The sequence below is a fragment of the Amphiura filiformis genome, chromosome 18, assembly GCF_039555335.1.
Source record: "Amphiura filiformis chromosome 18, Afil_fr2py, whole genome shotgun sequence".
Classification (NCBI taxonomy): Eukaryota; Metazoa; Echinodermata; class Ophiuroidea; order Amphilepidida; family Amphiuridae; genus Amphiura; species Amphiura filiformis.
The window spans coordinates 34320844-34344352 of NC_092645.1; the positions used below are offsets into that span (position 1 = coordinate 34320844).

The 23509-nt window shown below is 37.3% G+C and overlaps 1 protein-coding gene across 1 annotated transcript in view; it reads left to right on the forward strand.

The window, feature by feature from the left end:
* The window catches only part of LOC140139105 (uncharacterized), a 40961-nt gene extending 18019 nt beyond the window's left edge, over positions 1-22942 (forward strand). Inside the window, exons 8-17 of the mRNA XM_072160887.1 lie at positions 557-732; positions 1202-1264; positions 3875-3907; positions 6010-6112; positions 7603-7751; positions 18621-18690; positions 19108-19266; positions 19988-20120; positions 21121-21246; positions 22031-22942. Of these exons, the coding sequence (XP_072016988.1) occupies positions 557-732; positions 1202-1264; positions 3875-3907; positions 6010-6112; positions 7603-7751; positions 18621-18690; positions 19108-19266; positions 19988-20120; positions 21121-21246; positions 22031-22223 (1205 nt within the window). The 3' untranslated portion in view covers positions 22224-22942. The remainder of the gene's footprint in view (positions 1-556; positions 733-1201; positions 1265-3874; positions 3908-6009; positions 6113-7602; positions 7752-18620; positions 18691-19107; positions 19267-19987; positions 20121-21120; positions 21247-22030) is intronic.
* The last annotated feature ends 567 nt before the right edge of the window (positions 22943-23509 follow it).

The following is a 23509-nucleotide window of genomic DNA, read 5'->3' on the forward strand; positions in this document are numbered from 1 at the left end:
GGTAGTAGTCATCTTTACATGTGCTTGTGTATCTATGTTCGCCAAAAGTTGCCGTGGGGATGATGTTGATGGCAGCCATTGCTAGATTGTTCACATGAGGGAACTTTTTGAATCGTTTTACAATCCAAGTCATCCGATGTCTACGGAGAATTATGTTGCTTCTGAACATAGCTTATGTGGAAAAGGATGTTTAATTTTATTGAACTGAGAGATAACTTTCCGCTTTTTTGATCCGAGGCTACTCACCCCTGTGGTACGCAATGTCGTAGCAACTTACTCTGATGTCTCAAACCTTAATTTTACTTTTCGTTAAAAAAAATAATTAACATGAACAAATTTAATCTTTCCCACAGTGGGCCAGTGCACATAAACGTTGAAAAAAAACAGTGTATCTGGCCGGATTCGAACCGGCAACCTTCGTATTACTAGCACGACGCTCTAACCAACTGAGCTAAAGAGGCAAGTTGGAGAAGAGCGGAAGATATAAATCTATAGGTATTAGGTTCGCACAACTAAGTATAATAATTTTCATCAAATCAACTTGTTTTCATTTCAGTGGTGCGTGAGCTTGCGGCCAGCTACACGGATGTTTCCGATACAGTTGTTGATATGGTCCTTGAGTCTTGTCAGTATAAGAAGACTATGGCTATTGGAGTGTTGAATTCCATGTCATCTCAGAAAGTTACAACCAGAGAAGATCAGAAAATTATCACAAAAGGATCAACACCAAGAGTGAGTAGCATTCAAATACTGACTGTTTATACGCTGCCGTAGTGCACATTAGTAACAATTGGTCACTGATTCAAGCCTGGGCTCACACATACACCTGTTCCGAATTTTGATGTGCCATAGGCTTTGTGTTGTGATCATTACGGTCAGTGGTTCATAACAAAGAAAGCGTGAGCCATTTGACCTAGCAACGGCCATTGCCAGGTCAGCTGTTTCAAGCTATCTGTGTTCAGAACCACAATCAAAATGATCACAATACAAAGCCAATGGGTTGCTAACAGGTGTTTAATACAAGCATGAACCAGTAACTAAGGTATGCCAGTGAACTACAACAACGATTGCACTGCTTTGACTTAAGTTTGTTTCTAAAGACAATAATTCAAAAGGCTCATAAATAAGTTGATAAAACATTGACTTGATAGTTCAGTTCAGATGGAGTGTAACATACTGCCCATATTTTGCACCTGTTTAGGGTTCACCTGCAGCAGCTAGAGCTGCTACTCCTGAGGCAGCTAGAGCTGCTACGCCAGAGCCTGTAAGTAAACACCTGAATGAATGCATGTGAGGTTATAGCTGCCATGTGTAAGCATGCCGATGAGGTATTATAATGAGCATAATGTGTCCCAATAACCAGATTGTAAAACATAAAAGGCTAAATAAATGCATGAGAAGACTTAATTAGTGAGCTATTCCAGTTGGAATCCTTACACCCCCAATGGATGACATGATGTTAAACTTCCAAGCAGGGAGTGTGGATTTCAACTGGAATAGCCCAACGCATGAGATACAGTTGATCCCGTTTGTGCACCAATTGTGTACAGTCACACAGAGTGGAATACCCAGACCAACATACACATCTCATAATTTCTGGTGGAAGATGTATGGCATGTACCTATTGATCCATCCCCATGGGGGTATCTCTGTATAAATGGCCGTACAGGGATGTACCACCATCATGTGTCTTATTTTTATCCATTGGTATATGACCCATTTTTCAAGATCTATTTTTTGGAATTGGATGGGTTATTTTTTGCCAAATTTTCAGGCAAATAGCCACAATTTTCTTCCATATAGCAGACTTACCAGTAGCAAAAAGGATATGGTATATACTGCTGGGTCCAATTGCTTGGATAATTCGCATAGCAATGGGTCCAATTTGATTCTCAGAGGCACCGCCTTAAGGGGTGGGGTATGAACGTTTGGACAGTATTTATTGTGGAACATTAGAGCACATCAGACATATCAAATTGCATTCTGAATACGAAGAATGTCCTTCTGATATCAAATAATTTTGATTTTTGAAATTCGCAATGTAATACACATTTTATGGCAAATCATTAAAAATTGATATATCGTGAATTTCAAAACTTCAATTGATCATCGGTGTTTCCTCCCAGCTACATACACTTTAAGAATATATCATTAGATTTATAAAATTTATTTCGAGGACTGTTATATATCAAAATTTGAAAATATCATTTTTTATAATTTGTCATAAAATTTGTACTATATAGTGATTTTCAAAAAATGAAAATTATTTGATATCAGAAAGATATTCTTCGTATTCAGAATGCAATTCGATATGTCTGATGTGCCCTCATGTCCCACAAAAAAATACTGTCGAAACGCTAAAAACGCTCATTCCAGATCCCTTAACCAAACCAAACTTGTTGTACCCTTGGCCCCTCCCTAAAATCTGCATCCAATACCTGTACACAGTCCTGGAAACAGCTCTTGTGCAACTTGGAGCAATAGACTTGAGCTGTTGATTTGTAAATATCTTAGTAGTGTGCTATATATGTACCATTTCCCATCAGTATCATAACATTGAACTCTCCCATGGACATCAATGCACCACACTTAGTGTGCTTATTCGCTGTATATAGAAGTGATGATGTAACAGGATTAACTACCATAGCAATAGGTTAAAACAATTTTTGAATATATCGCCCTGCACTACAAGCAGGTTGCACTCATCACCTGTGTATGTCTGCAATCATAGATTGAATACAATACCGCTCTTTTCAAAGATACTAATCTTACAGGTACAATGATCAGTAAGATATTCTATAGAATTATGATCCAGGTCTTTATCACTGTTCTTTGACATCTTTGGTTTAATGCAGAGGTGCTGCGTGAGCATACACGTGCAGTGCGATATATTCAAAAATTGTTTTACTGCTATAGTAGTTAATCCTGTTGCATCATCCCTTGTAGTCTTGGTCCTAGTTGGCTTGTACTCCTTATTCACTAAACATGTAATGACAAAGGAGCACAATGTAGCTGGGGCCAAGACTATGTACGGTACATTTCAAACAGCTCTGGTGTTTATAGTGAGGAATTTCCAGACAATTTGTAATCGCATAGAATTTATACCCCAAAGTACCGTACATATGCTCCCACTATAAACAAGCTTACTCAGATTGCAAATAATGTGATATATTCATATAGCAGATGATAATGAAATACTGCCGGTACCTCCCAGGCAGTAACTGCATCCAATGGCCCTGTAGCCTCTGTGAGCTTTGTACTTATGTTCATACTAACATATCCAAATCATAAGTCATTAATAGTCTCTCACCATGTATCATCTGTTGGTGTACAACATTGCTATGTATGCTGCACTGTTGCGACAAACAATGTGTTCTCCTTTTCATGAATACCTCAACCCGGTTGGTTGTCGTTCTGTCCATTCGTCAGCCAGTCAGTCCATAGTTTGTGTGCATCCTCGTATTCAGAATGCAATTTGGTGTGTCTGATGTGCTCTCAGGTTCACAAAATATACTGTGCAAAGGTGTGTGACCGGACCCTTAACTGTTGAGGCGAAACCTTTTTCAGCTCCAAGCAGCTTTAACCCCATGAGAACTACCTGCCGATAGGCCAAAAAGAAGTTTTCATTATCGAATGGACCAATCATCAACATTGTTAGAATAATTTCACCATGCAAAAAAATTGGGGTGATTTATTTGCAAAGCTCCATTCTGATTGGTAATTAAAGTGAAGATATCACGTAATTGACCAATCAGAGGCAATGTTAGATCAGCAGGTAGTGCTCAGGGGGTTAACAGTGTGCTTCAACAAGCAGTCAATATTTAGTTTCTATGTACTAATGTTGTGTTCATTATTTGTGCATACATGACTACAGGCTGCTCCGGCAAGGTCTGCTAGCCCATCAACTGTAAGTCCTCATTACCTGTGAAATCAGTTGTTTTTACACTTGATATTTTTATATATAGTTTTATATTCTTGTGCCATGGAAAGTTTCATGTTTGTGAACAAATTCTTCTTCAACTGCTGTTAATATTCTTGCTATTTCATTGTTTTTTAATTGTGTTTAAAATGAATTTGTGTTTTAGCACTTGCGGAGTTCTGAATGCTACTTACAACAATATAAAGCTGCTTTTCGGAGAATCCTGAAAGCTTTAATGATTGAACCCGTGTTTACTGTGCACTTCAGCCAGATTCCCAGATTCAATGTGTAAAGTAAAAATGTGCACATCGATGATACGTCATAAGGCTGCGATCACATAGAAGTATACGGTATTCGCTATAAGATATACGCTCATTCGATCAGGCTTAGTTCACGATATACGCTCATTCGATCAGGCTGAGTTCACATAGGAGTATATACTATGCAAGCCTGGTCGAATGAGCGTATATCGTATAGCTAATACCGTATACAGTATACTTCTATGTGATCGCAGCCTAAGGGGTCCAATTGCAAATATGCTTTCAGGATTGACAGAAAAGGTCTATTGTGTCTCTATTCCCTCACAGGATGTCTCCCCTTTACATTTCTATGAATCTGGCCAATATCGTCAGTACATGCTTGTGTTACTGCTAATCACAGAGGAGAGAGAAAACAGAGCCTGTACCACCCGTCAAAGTCTCCGCATCATCCGATAACGAGGGCCGATTGTTCCATGAAATGCGACAGGCGAGACTGCTACGCAATTACCGCGTATTTGTATGGTCTATAAGCACGCAACGCTCTATCGCGTATGCACGAAGGTACGCAACGCTCTATCGCGTATGCACGAAGCGCTGGCGTGATTGTTTAACACGGCACGATCGAACAATCGGCCCTCGTGAATATGCGAGAACTCACTGTATACAATACATAGGGACTTTGACTGGTGGTACGCCTCTGTTTTCTCTCTCCTCTGTGCTGCTAATACCATCATCAGGAATGTTTTATAACCATGAGCATGATTGCCTTTCTTACAATGCTCCTGATTGGTTAATTACATGATATAATCATCTGAGTAACCAATCAAAAAAGAGCTTTTTTTTAGATCTCTTATCAATTTTAAGTGTAATTTTATTAATTTCTGACCATTATACCATATCTCTGATTGGCTCAATATGTGATATAGCACTTGTTGTAACCAATCAAAGTAGTTCTTGGAAGCTGTTAATTTGGCCAGTAGTGCCCATGTAGATAATAACGATGCTTTCTTGTTATGAAGGATGAAAATTACGGGAAAATTCATCTAACTATATGTTGTAGAACTTGGACCAAACTCTACCAAAACCGATTGTAGTGTTAAAAGTGAAATCAGTTGTTGCAAAACTGAAACTTTGCTGGTGGAATACAAAACTCTGAAAGCTTATGCTTTTAGAATTCAAAATTCTGCAGGCTTGTGCTTGTGGAATACAACATTATGCAAGCTTTTGCTTGTCGAACACAAAACTTTGCAAGCATTATATGCATGCGCTTGGGGATACAATACTTTACAAGCTAGTGCTTGTGGAATACGAAGTTGCAAGCTTGTGCTTGTGGAATACAACTCACTGCAAACTTGGGGAATACTTAACTCTGCAAGTTTCTGTTTGTGGAATGCAACACTGCAAGCTTGTGTTTGTGGAATACAACTACCTGCAAATTTGGGGAATACAAAACTCTGCAAGCTTGTGCTAGTAGAATACAAAATTCTACAAGTGCTTGTAGAATGTGCTCATAGAATATAAAACTGCAAGCATGTGTTTAGGGAATACAAAACTCGGTAAGCTTGTCCTTGTGGAATACAAAACTCTGCAATCTTGTGCTTGTGAAATATAAAACTGCAAGCAAGTGTTTGGAGAATACAAAACTTCAAGCTTGTGCTTGGTAAATACAAAACTCTGCAAGCATGTGCTTGTGGAATACAAAACTCTACAAACTTGTGCTAGTAGAATACCAAACTCAGCAAGCTTGTGCTTGGGGTTTTAAAAGGTTGTAGACAGGGGGTCCCTCCAGGCATACTTGACTACTAACATGCAAATATATGATTTCTACAGACGCAAATGGGCGAGGAGAAGAAGGAGGAAGAAAAAGCAGGTGACAAAGAGGATGCAAAACACTCTGAGCCACCTACGCTTACCATATCAGAAAAAATTAAGTGTAAGTTATTAAGATCTAATTTACATCTGGTCAACCAGGCATACCTATTTGTGACGGACGAAACCGACGTTGGGACTGAAACCTTCAGTCTTCAGCTGGGTTGTGATATGATGTAAATGACCTTGAGTACCGAAAACTTCCAATATTGATGACAATTGGCGAAGAATATCCTTTATGATTCTGTCCCAGCCATGATTGTTTGCATCACAACCCAGCTGAAGACAAGGTTTCAGTTGCAACATTGGTTTCATCGGTCAAAAAATAGGTATGTATGGTTGACCAAATTTATATCGGATCTTAATTTCAACATAACCAGATTAATGTAGCAAAGTCAACATTCAAATTATAAAAAGAAAACGAAACGAGTGATGACACCAAACATACTGGGGGAGGGGAGATAAAAGTATTCACAAAGTTTTTTCGTATATACATAGTATTTAGAACTAATTTTAAGCAATCAAGTTAGCTGAACCAATAAAGTGATTTACTCAGGTACTTTGGTTATGCATGTTCTAGCTGACCCTTAATTTGTTTGTGTGAAAAAAATAGAACTATTCTCCTGGGCAAAGAATTTACTCTTGAATTTGCCGGTTTTCCCATACAAAAACTTGGGAGCAAAAAAGTTATTCTGTAGTTATAGGCTGATCAGGACACAGAGCATTAATTTGTCAATGAAGTATGCTATAGATGAGATATGTAATGTACTGAAGCTTGGCCACTAGCACACTGGTAAAGCACAAGATGTTCTTAAATCTATTTTTTGTTGTTGAATTTTTCATTTGGCTACTTTCAAATGGGTATTTCATCCAAATTTAAAGTGCTCACTTTTTATTTTCATTTAGGTTTTTATGCATAGTTGTCAATGTTTTTTTTTTTTTTTTCTATTTTCACAAAAAAAGGACAGGGGCTAAAAACTTATAGTTTCAATTTTTTATTAAAAATATCTGTTAAAAGTTTCTTAAGGGATCGGATAGCAATGTTTGCACAGTATTTTTGTGGGACCTGAGAGCACATCAGATATACCAAATTACATTATGAATAGGATTGTCCTGCTGATATCAAGTAATTTTGATTTTTTGAAATTCGCGATATAATACATATTTTATGGCAAATGGTTAAAAATTGTATTTTTGAAATTTAATAGTCCTCGAAGTAAATTGTATAAATCTAATGATATGTACTTAAAGTGTATGTAGCTGGGATGAAAAGCCGTCCATCAATGGAACATTTTGACCTTTTGTATTGAAGATAAACATGAAATTTCACTTTTGGGAAACTTGAATAATTTGCCATAAAATTTGTATTACAAATTATATCGTGAATTTCACAAAATTATTTGATATCAGAAGGACATTCATTGTATTTAGAACACAATTTGATATATCTGATTTGCTCACAGGTTCCACAAAAAATACTGTGCAAACGTTGCTCTCCGATCCATTAAAAGTTTTGAAATCTGATTTCAAATGGTGGTATTGTTCTGCCCTCAGTGGTGAATGACCTGCAAGAGATCTACAGCGATGCCTCTCGATCCGTAATTGACATGGTCCTAGAAACATGCCAGTACAACAAAGCGCAAGCTGCGTCTGTACTAGACGATATGTGCAAGAAAAAAGCGCCCTCTCAACCCAGCCCACAGGTAATTACCGGTGATACCTGCATGCAAGGTAGTAAAATTCAGGCACTGACTTTTGACCATTTTAAAGCCGTAATGTATGATCGTATATTAATGTGAAGTTGATAATTTTTTTCAAACATGATTTTTTGCATATTTGTAATGTTTCCACATGTCCCAACTTACACCTAAATGGAATCAGCCAAATTTATAATTTTGTGTTTGTAGGTCAACAGAACAATTTCCAACATAAAGTCATAATTCACACATTAAATCCCCCATAGAACTCCATGTTAAACGACCAATATAGCCAGTGGGGTTTCTTTCACTTTACCTTGTTATTTTTGCTTAAAAGTAGCAGAACCCTTTTCTGACAGTTAATGCAAATATTATTTCTTGCACAGCCGCTATCGGCGCTGTGCATTCTTTTTTCCGCGTTCTTCTTCTTCTTTCTTCTTTCTTTCTTCTTTCTGTCAACATCATTAAATCAGCCATCGTAGCCACATGCTTTCAGCCATGTTGATCATAGTTGGTCACTAGGACTTTTGGGTGGTGCCACAGATGTCACATGATCAACTTCCGATCAAATGTCATCCACTTCCGGTCAGTGGCCAAAAACGTGATTTTCACTAAAAATGCTACTCCTCCCACATATGACATAGCATCGTGACGTCACTTGCACACATACATCACCTATAGCCAGTTTCTAAAAGTCCTTCACAGAATTGGGATCAAAGGTCATTAAGGGGTCACTTCCGTAAAAGTCTGAAAAATTTGTAAAAAATATTCAAAAAATCACTGTCTTTACATATTACATAGCAGAGAGTCGCCATTAGCACACATGCATCGCTACTAGCTAGGGTCTTTAGCATGCCTACAGTTTTGGGGTCAAAGGTCATTAAGGGGTTACGTCCGGTCAAAAATCAAAATTATCGAAAAAAGTTTAAAAAAATTTTATCTCAAAATGTAAACAGACTAGAGTAATATAATCATCATACATGAATTAGTGTTACCTGATGTATTCATGGTATTTTTATTTTGGGGTCAAATGTCATTAAGGGGTCACTTCCTGTTTTTAGCTAAATAACTTTAAGAATTTTTATCTCAATAACTAAACAAAGTAGAATTTTTTCATCAAAATTGAAACAACGCATTTTGTCAGTGTACATAAGGGTTTTTTTTCATTGAGGTCAAAGGTCAATAAGGGGGTCAAAAGGTCAATCAAAAATTTAAAAAAAATCAAAATCCATGTATAAGTTCCGATTAAGCTGAAATTCACCATGAATATTCCTTATGACATCCTAAGCACTATGTAATATTTTTTGGGGTCAAAGGTAATTAAGGATCACTTCCGGTTCTCACAGATTCGGGTCATAACTCATTTGTCACTGCTGGCTGTGCATGCTCGCGGTCGCAGGTGAACGCAATCAGATCTCGTTCTTTTTTTGGTATAGAATAACAAAATTTAAATTTGATGGAAATCATATTATAATTTTGGTCAAATTTTAATTGGTTATTCTTTAGTCTTTGCCAGAACAGGACAGTTTTCTGGTGATTGCAAGCCAAACTAATGAGGTAAATGAAAGAAAAATCACTATCTTAGCTGCTTAACTGTGGTGTTCTATAGGGGGGGGGGGGGAATTATGACTTTCAGTCAAACTTGCTCTGTTGTTCTAAGAATACAATGCAGTTGGCTGAATCCAATTAGGTTAAGTTGGGACATGTGTAAACATTACAAAAAATCAGGTTTGAAAAAATTGACCAAGCTCATTTTAAAAGATCGTACATTATGGCTTTAAGTACATGACATGACAATTAGTAGCTGCTGATAGAGTCGGAAGAAATTAAAGGGTGGGGTGATTTACGAGTAGATTCTCTAATACTCAAAAGGCAGTGCCGGGAAGTGTAAAGTGCAATGACCCTACTTATCCATGTCAAAGCATGATTAAAGCTATAATGCATGATTTAGTTCAAAATTTTAAATGAATTTGGCTGATTATAATTATGTGTGAGCAGGGATGGTGTAAGCTGGGACATGTGTAAGCAAATACACCAAAAATTCAGGTTTGAATGCAGTTAACCAAATTCATTTAAAAAGATCATACATTATGGCTTTAAGTGGACTACGGTATATAGTACCAATCTCTGTAACCTCCTGCAGTGTAGCTGTTATCGTGTGTTTTGAGACTGGTTTGTCCAAAAATTAATGGCAACCCCTAAAGAAGACATGTAACTTTTTGCCATACATTTTTGAGAATTCCCAGACCAAAATTTTATCCCCCCCCCAAAAAAAAAAAACCAATGCTTTAAAAAAATTGGAAATTCCCAAGAAAGAAGGCAGGCAAAGTTTTTCGAATTCCCAAACCTAAAAAAGGAGTGTCTTTTTCTTGGGAATTCCCATTTTAGAAAAAAAAATGCTTCCAAATTTTCTGGAAAGTGCTACTTAAAAATGTAGAAAATTCAAAAGTGTCACTAGCGGAGTGGATTGATTAACGTGTGAGGGGGACCGTCCAACAGGCCTGCCTTAGGGGCCCTGAAGCTCCCAGAAGCTCCTGGATTTTTTATTTGGCTTGGTATAGCTCTCCTTGTAGATGATTGCTTGATTAATCAAGGCACAAAAGTTACTTTTTCCCTTACTATCCGCCGTGCGCTGTTTCGAATGCAGTTAGGGATCCCTGATATAAACATACCACCAGGACATAGCTTAGAAACTACATGCTTGAGGAATTTGAAAGTAGAAAGTGCGATGACCCTACTAACCCATGTCAAAGCATGACTATGTGAACTATACGGTACCCTATATCCTCCGTCATAACATCACATGTAGCTTCATAACATCACACAAATTGGACATCACTTCTGATGTCCAATTCAAGTATAAAAACATTTAGATGTAGTACATACTACTCGCGTCGGGCGATACTCGATACCCTGTATCAGCATCGGGTGGTTGATACAGTTTGGTATCAATCATTCGCCATACGATACATGTGATATAATGCACTTTAAAAATGTAGTAAATTGTGATGAAACAAACTAATGTTTGAAGAAAAATTAGCCTAAAAAGAGGAAATACAAGTAGGCCTAAAGGCTTAGTATAATGAAGGGATATAGAAAAACCTAAATATCCATGATTCAAGTCAACGTCACATTATGATATAGCCATCTCAACACCTTTCATTATAATAATACTAAATAGAGACATCAGAAGGCCAAACTCACAAGATTCGATCATCTCCTCTCCAATTCACAGATGGCGATGTTAAAGCCATAATGTGTGATTTGCTTTACAGCGACGCCCTCAATTCTACTCGGATTTCTACTTTTTGCATAATTATAATGCCCAGTGGTATACTAAAATACCCCGTAAAAGACTAAGCCTGAAGTTATTAACATTAAAATTTAACTTTTTATATTAAAACCGGGTCGACCCGGTTTTATTCAGAGTTCAACGATCGAGTACTTGCTAACATGTACCGTGGATGTCAGCTTGTATGTACACACGCCGAGCGTGATGCTCCGCAGTTACATGTAATACGATCGGTGAGCGTAGTACACCCATTGTAGGTGTTGGAATGAAATCGCAATTTTCTTCGTTATACCTCATTTGTTTGGCACGAAATTATAAGGGGATAATGTGATCAGTGAAAGCAAACATTTAAATAAGAATCTATTCTTTATGCAAATCACACATTATTGCTTTAATATAGAAGTAGTCTTACCTGTAAAAGTATCAATAATAGTTTCTTTGACAGGTATATGTCCTTAAACCACATACTGACAGCAAAAAAAATAAGCTACCAGTTATTTCCACCCCTGTATATCCTTAAAAAAGACAGATATGTCTTTAAAACTATAACCAACAGCCAATAGCTGCCTCATCATTGGCTGCCTTTAAGGCTTAATGTACGATTTCCTTCAAATTTTAAATTTGTCATTATATACTCAAAATGCTGAAATAATACTAGTAATAATTACCGGGAATGGTTTCTGTTAATTTTGAGCTGAAATAACAAGGTAAAGTGAAAGAAACACTGCTTGTTATTTTGGCCGTTTAACACGCTGTTCTATGGGAGGACATAAAGTCATAATTCTTTGAATTATGACTTTATGTCGAACATTGCTCTGTTTACCTACAAACACAAGAAATTTGGCTGATTCCATTTAGGTGCAAGTTATGACATGTGTAAACATTACAAATATGCCAAAAAATCAGGTTTGAAAAAAATTAACCAAATTCATATTATAAGATCATACATTATGACTTTAATTAACTTGAAAATAACATTGAAATCCCAAGGAAGATGCAAATTCAAAAGTTGCAGATTGCTCCATTGGATACCACAAAAAGTGTTCTCCAACAAGATGACTAGCACTGTACTTTCCATTTGTTCCTTCTTTTGGTTTTTGATCGTCGTTTCTTTAATTCTCAACCAATTTCAACAAATAAGGTCTTAAATCAGAGCTAAGGTACTCAGGTTTTGGCTACTGGTTTTAATTTTGACATACATGTACTTGTCTTTGTTTAGGATATACAGGGGTGAACATAACTGGTACCTAAATTCCTTTACCGTCTGTATTTCCTGTAGCTAACATAATGTTTTGTGAACTAATGTTTTCAATGTTTTTTAACCCTTGTGTTAATCTTTACACTTAGACATACCAGTTTGCCCAAGTGAGATCTGTGAGCCCCCCTGTAAGTTCATTCTGTTTAGTATGTTGCTGCTGTTGTTGGCATCTAGTTGTTATCTATTGTTGTCAGATTTGCAATTTATCTGCAATATATGCAATTTCTGTGTTCTTTCAGCCTTCTTGGGCTAAAAATATGTGATGTCAGTGGAGTGTGCAAAGGGAGGCGACTGCCCCTCCACTTTTGTCAGTCAGTGAGTCGGCAGAAATACAACCTATCGGGGGAAAAATGGGTGTTTACCACAAAATTTTGACCATGCAGTCGGGGGAATCGAGACCCGTAGCCCCCCCCACTTGCGGATGCCACTGAGTAATGTAAAGGATATTCATGAAAGTTATTTGTATCTCTGTTGGTTTTAATGCTCTGCATACTAGCTATAATTTTGAGATATTTTCTTGTTTTCCAATATGCTTGTTTAATTTCATTTTAATGCATTGTTCATGCTGATTCCAAGTATGGTCATGAAAATGTACAATTCTGAAATTATTTGAATTTTTAAGAAATTGCGTGGTGAGGGTTAAGGAGTAAGTTCACAAAAGTGTTTTTGAAAGCAAAAGAGGGTAGTTTTCAATAAATGCGATTGTCTCCAACTCTCCATCCTGGTGTTAAATAGGGGTGCAAATTACTCAAAATGTCCATGTAATGCAGATTATCATTTTAAATTTCTAGAACCCATGCAATAGATAGCTGATACACAGAGATGATTAAAACTGGTGTGACACATAATATGCATGTATTGTAAGAATCACATGTGATATGTAGATATGTCTTATTTGAGGTGCGAGTGTATGGGTTGGTTCAAAAGGTGTCTTGTCTGATGATGATGATATCTGACGCATAGTAATCCCAGTCAAGGCAGTATGTTGTTGAGCCAATGGAAATTTAGATCTTGTTTACCAAGATCTTAATCATCAATATCAGACCTGAAACTTGTCCTCTTTTTAGCTGATTTCCTCATTTTTATTCCTAAAATTTACGTAGTTATTTTCAGCCCAATTTGAGCTTTTTTAGCATGATTTTGTGCTATTTTCCTCTTTTTTCACAAATGGTCAGTTTCAGGTCTGCAATATGTTGTATGTGATGGTATTCCACAGTCTTACCCCTGAAGAATTTCTTTAAACCAAAACCGGTGTTGGAAGCATGATCTTAATAGGCCTACACATATCATAAGTTGCATGTCAATGTGTTAAGGCCAGTGTTTACTCTGACATTGGGCTGTTGAAATCCATACACCAGACAAGATCTTAATCTCCCTCACAGGGGTGCACATTTCATTCAGGTAACCCCATTTGAAATTCACACTCCCTGTGTGGAAGATTAAGGTCATAACTTTCATATGGGTTGTATAGATTCCAAATAGAAGATTCCATGTTACATTATCTACAGTGATATTCTACATTTTCCAAAACTCATACAAAACATTGAACTATAGACTGGCTGTTAGAGAGGACATTTCAACTGCTCAGTGCCAGAAGTGGGTAAGTGCAATAGCTGCCCTGGGATCATTTGGCAATTTACACACAAAATATTGTACTCATCTACGCATGGCAGCTACACATGATGGCACTGAGCAGTGGATTTCTAATGAAAGATGAAGTCTACATGATTATGTTGTACTAATCTTGATAGTGTTTTCACTTTCATACTCATGTTGCCTTCTATTTGATTCAAGGCTGCTCAGATGAGAGCTGCAAGTCCTTCTCAAATGAGAGCTGCGAGTCCTTCTGCTCAAATGAGAGCTACGAGTCCTTCTCAAATGAGAGCTGCGAGTCCTCAAATGAGAGCTGGGAGTCCTTCTACTCAAATGAGAGCTTCAAGTCCATCTTCTCAAATGAGGGTTGCAAGTCCTTCTCAAATGAGAGCTGCAAGTCCTTCTGCTCAAATGAGAACTGGGAGTCCTGCTCAAATGAGAGCTTCAAGTCCTGTTGCTCAAATGAAAGCTGGGAGTCCCTCTGTAAGTCTTGTGTATTTCGTTGATAATATTCGTATTATATGAATAATTATGAATATTTATATGTATTTGCATGAGAAATGAAATTGCAGTCAATTTTGGACCACTAATCTATCATGACGATAGCTGTATGGGCTATTTCATTTGATATCCATCCTATGGAAGACATTACCTTAATCTCCCACACGGGGTGTAGCTTTCAAATGGAGTCACCCATTCGGGTAACCCCATGAAATTAACACTCCCCGTGTAGAAGCTTTTAAGCTCATATCTTCCATAGGGATGTATGGATTTCAACTGGAATATCACAACAACTTCTAAACCAGGTTACTTGTGACTGGCTGAAGTTTTGTTAGCACTATCTAGATTTTAGCTGTTAATACCTACATGTAGATATGCTTGACATAAAAAAACAATGCATCTGCTAGTAGTAAAGCTAAGCAGGTGCTGTGTTTTTAATTGGGAAGCCAGACTTGACAATGATCTTCTAATTGGTCCGTCATCTTGTTTATTTTCCTGCCTTCTTATTGGTTGAATCTTCATAAAGGCTGGTCAGGCAAGAGCTGCAAGCCCTCAACCTGTAAGTGTCAGCTTCAAGTTTAATTGAGTTGCTAGTCTGCTTTGTGACCTGCATGCTGCCACGAAATGTGCGTAAAGTCACAAGTTGGACGTTTCGAATCGTCCTGGCTGACTGAGTTGATGCCGGGAGTTGATGATCTTTGTTTGCCACACACATGTACAAGCCAGTATATGCACTTCGTGGCCCATTGTGCCCCCATTCACAAAGGACATACAGACATAACATTGGCTTAAACTGGTGCGTGTGAAACAAAGAATACCAATGTAGCAGCCGCGACTTCTCGAAACTACCAACTTGCGATTTACGCTCATTTCGTGGTAGCAGGTCACATATATTTTGTAACCTGCAGAAATGTTGTAAATATAGACATGTAAATGTGTTTAATATGTGTCGATGTAATACATGTAGACTAAAAGAGAAAAAAGATGTTATCCATTGCACATGATTTGTTAGTTTAAAAAAAATATGTCTTGAATTTGTCATATTTAACAACAGTTACTATTAACAACATATTTGTCAGGATATCTCTGAGAACTGGTGCATGTGATGAAACTTGACTCAATCAGAGTGTTTACAGCGAATTTTTAGTAAAACTCTTGCTGTTTATAGTGAGGCACGTACAGTTACGGCACAAATCATAACAACTAACATTACCGTACATCTGCAATGACCCCAAAGTCGTACTTGCAAATCTATGCGGATGGAAAAATATAATAGCGCAATCTATAAATTGGCTGATCATCTTCCACTCAGGTATTCAATTGTACGAGCTATAAATACGTTCAACAGTGTGATCATGGCGGCGAGCATGTAGCTTTTGTTTTGATAACTCTTGTGCATCCAAGTAATGCATCATGAAGAGGCTGCTACTTCCGGTAATACAGCACACAATATGTCCTTGTGTGTTGTGTTTATAGTGCAAATATCTTGCGCTAATATCCTTTGAAAAAAGATATTGATGTATGGTACGTGCATACCCGTTACAGCTATTGTTTATAGTCAGCAAGTTCTCGGGCAATTTCTTACCGGGTAGAATTTATACGCCAATGTACCGTACATCTGCTCCCACTATAAACATGCAGATCGAATCACCCATAAAATACCATGTTTTCAATGCAAAATCTCATGGGGTAATGGATTTCTGGTTCCTCTTTTTCAAATTTCTCAAGATGTATGTCCCTGTATCTTTAGCATTTTTTTTTCTTCATAAAGTAATGATATATCATTTGATTTTTGATGTTCCCAAAGTCTGTACTTCATCAGATGCAAGCTGCCACTGGGCTATTACATTTAAAATCCACACTCCCCCTGTGGAAGATTTTGTAAACATGTTCCACAGAGGGAGTATGAATTTCAAATGGAATGAGCACATTAAGCAGCTCCATTTGAATTTCATATACCCTCTGGGAAAGATTCATCCTGAATCTTCCACAGAGAGAGGGCAAGTTTCAAATAGAGTTGGTTACTGTGCTAATTCCATTTGAAATTCATACTCCCCCTTGTGGCAGATATTTCCTGAATCTTCCAGGGGTAGTGTGGATTTTATATGGAATAGCTCAATGTACTGTACAACAAGTTGTAATTTTGTCCCCAGTATCATTGGGTTTTTTAAATCCCTTGATAAAGTAATGATATATCATTTGATTTTTGATGTTCCCAAAGTCTGTGCTTCATCAGATGCAAGCTGCTATGGCGGCTAAGAGAGCTGCTAGTCCTGAGCCTGTAAGTGTTTGTCAGTATGTTTGTCTGTCATGTCTGGTGTGAATGATGGTTTGTAATTGTGTTGTCAGTAGAAAATAAATGAATTGCATATGCCTATTCTCTTGGTCGGGCTGACGTCACAAAGGGGAAATAGCCTTGTAAAACCAGTGTGCGCATGTGCAGTTCCCCTTTCTCGAGCTGGTTGCTATGCGCACGCTTGTGCAAAGGGGACGAAGGGGACAATGTTCCCGGATGTCCGACTGAGTGAATAGTGCCAGCGCCAGAACTTTTTTATCTGGGGAGTGAATTTCTGGGGAATGAAAAGTGAATTGCAGGTTGGAGGTCTGGAAATTTGACATTGTGGAATTTTTTCGTTTTTTTTTCTCTGACTGGGGGGCAAAGATCAAGTCTGGGGGATGTACCCGTAAGTGTCCCTTGCGATGCCACTACTGCCTGTCCAAATTTTGTATAGAGGCCCTGCATTCTTTTATCGAATGACTTCAAACAAAGAATTTGAACCAGTGTCCTTCATCGTAATCATGGCGCAGGTATAGCATTTTGTTATGTGTGTGAGACGAACTGTCGCGGTAGATTGAAATCATGCTGTTGTTGAATGCATTCGAGTAGTCCGCCATGTTTACTGTATGATACATCATATGCACAACCTCTATTATAGTGAAAGAAATATGACAAGGTGGTTTTCTTGAATAGGTTCAACTGGATTGCTGTGCCCAAGTGTGGTAGCCGTGACCCACTTGTGGGGAGAAACTACTGCTTTATAACATCCATACTTGTCTTTTCATCATTATCATCATCGTCATCGTCATCGTCATCATCATCATTATCTTCATCATCTTCCTTTAGCTACGAAGCAGGCGACCTCAAGATTTCTCCACGCACATCGACCTTTGGCAAGCAGTCTTGTCCTTTACCACATCCAAATGTTTTGAGTTCTTGTTCAAAGTGTTTTGTATAATTAATATTCTTACTTCGCATGTTTATTAACTCTTTGATGTATGTTCTGTTTTTGTTTCTTTCATATATCTCTGTGTGTTGTGACATGTTGTGTGTATCGGTATCCTACCCAATGCATGATGTAGAGAACTACTAAATCAGGACATGCACAGGCATTTTGGATTAGTGTATGTATATTGAAGTCAAGTTTAAGGGGGTACTACACCCCTGCCGAATTTTGTGCCTATTTTTGCATTTTTCTCAAAAATTATAGCGCATTGGTGATAAGTAAGATTTATGTATATTATAGGGGCAAGGACTACAACTACTGCACTGGAAATTTTATTTCAGCACAGACAACAGTTGTGGAGTTACAGTCAAAAATGAGGGAAACCAATATTTGATCAATAAATCAATAACTACTTTCCTTGAGTTGCTGAATTTTCAGTGCAGTAGTTGTAGTTGTAGTCCTTGCCCCTATAATATACATAACTTACTTGTCACCAATGCGCTATAATTTTTGAGAAAAATGCAAATATTGTACATACTGTAAGCATAAGGCAGATGGACATAACATTACAAGATAAAAGTTAAGGCCATCTTAATTTTATAGTTTGTCTCAAAAGCTGTATACCACAATTTGCCAAGAACATCCCACCAGTCATCAGGAATTTGTCATGCCGATATTGCGTATGTACGGAATATTTGATTGAAAATAGATCCATCATGTGTAGAGATGCTTTCACAGGAATTCAAAACAAGTAACAATAGGTGCACTGTCGGATTGAAAATGTTGTCAAGCCTTCCTCGGATGTGGATTTGACTTGTTCAGGATAAGTGCGGAGGGGACTGTGACAGGCCACTTTGTGCGCACCCCTCCTGGGCACGTAGATTTGGAATCAATTCTACTTCAGGACAGTGTGAAGTCCTTGACTTTTAGAGACCAAGGTGTTAAAATAAGCTCTATTAAAAAAACTGTTTAATAATCTAAACATGATATATGTCATATTGATACAGGCATCAAGTAAACCTGCAACAAGCTCTCCTCAGAAAGCCAAGGAACTAACTGCTACTCAGAAACAAAGAGGTAAGTCTTGATCCTGTCATAGAAACAATAGCGCTATTCTAGTTGAAATATATACACCCCCTAAGGAAGACACAACCTTATTCTCCCACAGAGGGGGTGTAGATTTCAAATGGAGTCACACATTCAGGTTTGCCTTTGGGGAATTAGTCAAGGTTAAAATGTATCCATGTAAATTCTGTTCTGTCTGTCATCAAAGTAACAGGTGTAAGTCAGTTCTTCTGTGGCAAACTGGCCAAATGGGGCTTCCTGTTTAAAGCCCTTGAAGCTTGGTTTAACCAACACAGGTAGCTAACTGCCAACTGTCCCACAAACCTTTACTTTAGAAATGACTGAGTAGTCATGAGTAATTTTCAAAAATGACTGAGTAATAGGGTTTCATCACTTTTCATATATTATCCATTCATATTTCTTTTGCAGTTAAAGACAATCTGAAGAAAGTTTTCCCGCAAGCCTCCGAGACCATGATAACGCTTGCTTTGGAGACTACTAACTATGACCAGAAGAAAGCTGAAGGTGTACTGCGTATGCTGAAGGATGACAACGCAAAGTCTCCAGCAAAGAAGACATCTACAGCAGGTATGTGAAAGACACAAAATGGGCTATTCCATTTAAAATCCACACTCACCCTGTGGAAGATTTTGAAATATCTCCCACAGGGGAGTATGAATTTTCAAGTGTAATTAATCAGGGTTAATCACTTTGAAACCCATACTCCCCCTGTATTATGGCGTTACCTATGTCTTCCACAACTGGAGTGAGTATTTCAAATGGAAGTTACCCAACTGTCTATTCTATTTGAAACTCATACTCCCTCTGTGGAAGATATTTCCAAAATCTTCCACAGGGGAGTATGGATTTTAAATAGAATGGCTCAATAATATTGTCTCAAGAATAGGGGTTTGTGCCTAGGCTGTCCTAGTATGGTTCATTCTTCTTCTTCCTATGTACATGCTGTACCTCAATTTAAGTATTGTCGGATGGGCTTTATGTGCTCAGTTTACCTATGCACGATCCTGGAACCTAGGATTGATTGCAGATATCAGAACCGGGGTTGGTCACCCTTCTCGCTTTTACAATTATATTTTATGTAGTACTGTTTGAAGCAGAGTCTGCTTCACAATCAGAGAAATTATCTCTGATAAACTAACCTTACTGTAACTGAACATAATTGCATCATTCCTGACCTTGGGGTATAAGGAAAGGGAACAGACATGTCGCTTTGCTATGAACCTTAACTTTACCTTACCAAGAATGACAGTTTTCCTTCTTTTCATGTTTTTTATTCTTTATTTTAAAGCAAAAAGTAAAACTAGCAAGGCCACCACAAGCAAGACTTCAACAAGCAAGGCTTCAACAAGCAAGGCTTCAACAAGCAAGACAACAGGCCCAGCCAAAACAAATACAGTTGCCGTAGTCAAGGAAAAGAAAAAGTGTGTATTTTAATTTATTTTGTTCTTGCTAAATGATTCCAGTTGAAATAAAAATACGTGGAGAATCATCACACTGTTGACAGCTGTGTTCCTTCAAATGACATTTCTACTGTAAATGGGCTATTCTTGTTGAAATCCATTCATGCATGTATTTTTTTTAACTTTACTGATTGTGAACTGCTGTGTAATATTCAGTTTTCTTACAAACCTAAACGTTAAAGAACATTACTGGGTTTTTTTCTGTGGTATCTGCATGGAACGCAAAAAGTACAAAATAAATGTAACACAAAAATTTCCACTTTTAAAGTTTATGTTAGAGTTTGGATGTTCACTTCAACAATATCAACATCAATTTGATTAAAATCTTTATAATTATTAGTAAATTATGTATTTTCAATTTTGAAAATTAAATTTTTTGAAAGTTCTTCTTTGAGCTCCAATTAGTAATGTTATAAATCTGCACATATGCCACAAAAAAGTAACATATTTAGGGACTTACAGACCAGTGATGTACATGGATTCAGTACCAATGGGGTTTAAGCATTTTTTCTGCAGGGGGGGGGGATATTGGCCTTGTATATTTAATTTTTTTAAATTTTTAATTAGCTAGACTCTGTCATATGGTTTTTTTTTTGGGGGTGGGTGGGTGATGGTGGCATTTTAAGTAGCTTTCTGCCATTTTGGACATATTTATATATAAAAACTATACATTTTCAACCTTTCATGTAATCAAATATTAAAATAAGTCCACTTACACTTCCAAAATATGCAATTCTAAGAGTTGTAAGGAAAAAATTCAAAATTGTCCAAATTGGACACTTTTCGACAGAAATCAGAGTATTTTACGAAAACATGTTTGGCTAGAACATGAGAATTTGATGTCCATTTTCAATGATTCATGATTCTGCATTTCTGCACACACTCTTTCCAAAATTAGCCATATGGCAGCATTTTCAAATTTTCTTCTGACCCCCTATTATTATTATTTGGACTAATGCAGGCCTAAGACGGTTCAAGCAGCAAGAGCCAAGACTCCAGAGAGAACAGAGTACAATTCATCTCATAGCACTGCAGCCAAGGGCAGGGACTCTAGTCTTGCCAAAGGACCTAATGCAGATCTTCTTATGTAAGTAATATGTACAGATTTATCAGGGCTATCAGGTATTGAGCATGTTCACCAGGACTGTTATTGAAACATAATAGCAGATTGTTCCTATTTCTAGGGCAATAAAACAGTACCCATTGTGGTTGTTTCGAAATTTTACAGACTCCTACGCTATTGTTGTTGTGACGATCTCCTTGGGAGAAGAAAAGAACTGGTCACCATTTGTGCAATCAGCTTCAGTGGTAAACAGCCCATGTGCACTGATATATGAAATCATTCTCTAAAGATGCCCCAGTTACCGTATAGTTAACAACTAGCCCACAAGCATTTCAGATATTGATAAAAAATTGGATCGATTGAGCCCATATTTATTGGTCGAGCTATGAGTTTTAAAATATTGGACGAAACGTAGTTGAGTCCAATATTTTAAAACTCATAGCGAGAACAATAAATTTTAACGTAAAAACATCCAATTTTATTGTTATTATGTGTTGGATCCAATATTTTCACACACTTGGATTCATCAAAACATAATAATGTAAAATAATGGGTTATTCCAGTTGAAATCTGTACACCCCTTATGGAAGACAGTTAGTCTTTTACACAGGGAGTGTAAATTTCAAATGGAGTTACCTGCATGGGTGACTCTATTTGAAATCTACACCCCCTGTGTGGAAGATTAAGATCATGTCTGCCATTGTGGTGTATGGATTTTAACTAGAAATTTAAGCCGATTTGATTAAAACACAAGAATGAGTCTGAACATTCGGTCATTTCACTTTTTTGCCACTTATTATTTTTTCAGTGATAACTACGTGCACGAAGGCGGTGCAGATGTATCAATGCGTCATGGACCCAACCCAGCCAATGTCGGAGGGCCATCGTATGAGTCTACCAAGAGCTCTAGTATAGCCACTGGGCCACAAGCCTCTATGAGGAATGGGCCGCAGAGTAGCCTAGCTAAGGGATCACTGTATCAGGGAGATAGACAGAATTAGCCCTTCAAAGCATGAGTATAATGAGGAATGGTCCTCAGATTGGCCTGAAATCAGTTTTATTTCAAGTTGAGAGTAGCATCATGTTTGATTTCGTAGTGATTCGAGTCATGCGCTAACCTAATCCTGTGGGACATATGGACACATCCAGAAGAGTGATTACCCCGGTTCGCTTTTGTTACAACCAGTAAAACGAACTGATTCGAATCCGCTACTGCGAAATTCAGCATGGCATTACTCTCAACTTGTGATGAGGCATAATTGCTGGGCTAGAAACAGAATTAGGCCTTCTAGCATGAGTGCTATATTATAGCTATATAGTGGTGTATTATGTCAATGAGAATTGCTCAATAGAGCAAAGGCTCTATACTTGTATAACAACATAATTTGATGAGCGATTTGATTTTGGTTGGTGATTATCCACCGCAAATGAGCTGGAAAGTCGGCAAAGTTACTTTTTCGCATATTAGGTACGGTAAGCAAGTTCTAAAAATATAGTTTGCATTGATATATCACATGTTTGTTTATATTGCGTGTTGAAAACTTGACTTATTTTTCAATCGATGTTCAAAGTCCTATATCTTAAGCTAGCTTCACTAACTTTCAAGCCCATTTCTGAAATTAAATCACAGCTCTTGTATTTATTTACTTCATTATCTTAAGGGATCTGGAATGAGCGTTTTGAGCGTTTCGACAGTATTTTTAGGGGACATGAGAGCACCTCAGACGTATCGAATTGCATTCTGAATACAAAGCATGTATATCTGATATCAAATAATTTTCATTTTTTGAAAATCACAATATAATACAAATTTTATGACAAATTATAAAAAATTGATATTTTTCAAATTTTTGATATATAACAGTCCTCGAAGTAAATTTTATAAATCTAATGATATATTCTTAAAGTGTATGTAGCTGGGAAGAAAGCCAACAATCAATTGAAAATTTTGACCTTTCATATTGAAGATATGGATGTTTTTCCAAATTTTTCAATTGATCGTCGGCTTTCATCCCACCTACATACACTTTAAGTATAAATCATCAGATTCATAAAGTTTACTTCGAGTACTGTTAAATATCAAAAATATCAATTTTTAATGATTTGCCATAAAATGTGTATTACATTGCGAATTTCAAAAAATCAAAATTATTTGATATCAGAAGGACATTCTACGTATTCGATATGTCTGATGTGCTCTAATGTCCCACAATAAATACTGTCCAAACGTTCATACCCCTTCCCTTAAAGAACTTAAGTTGGACCAAGAAAATTCAAGGAAATTTGA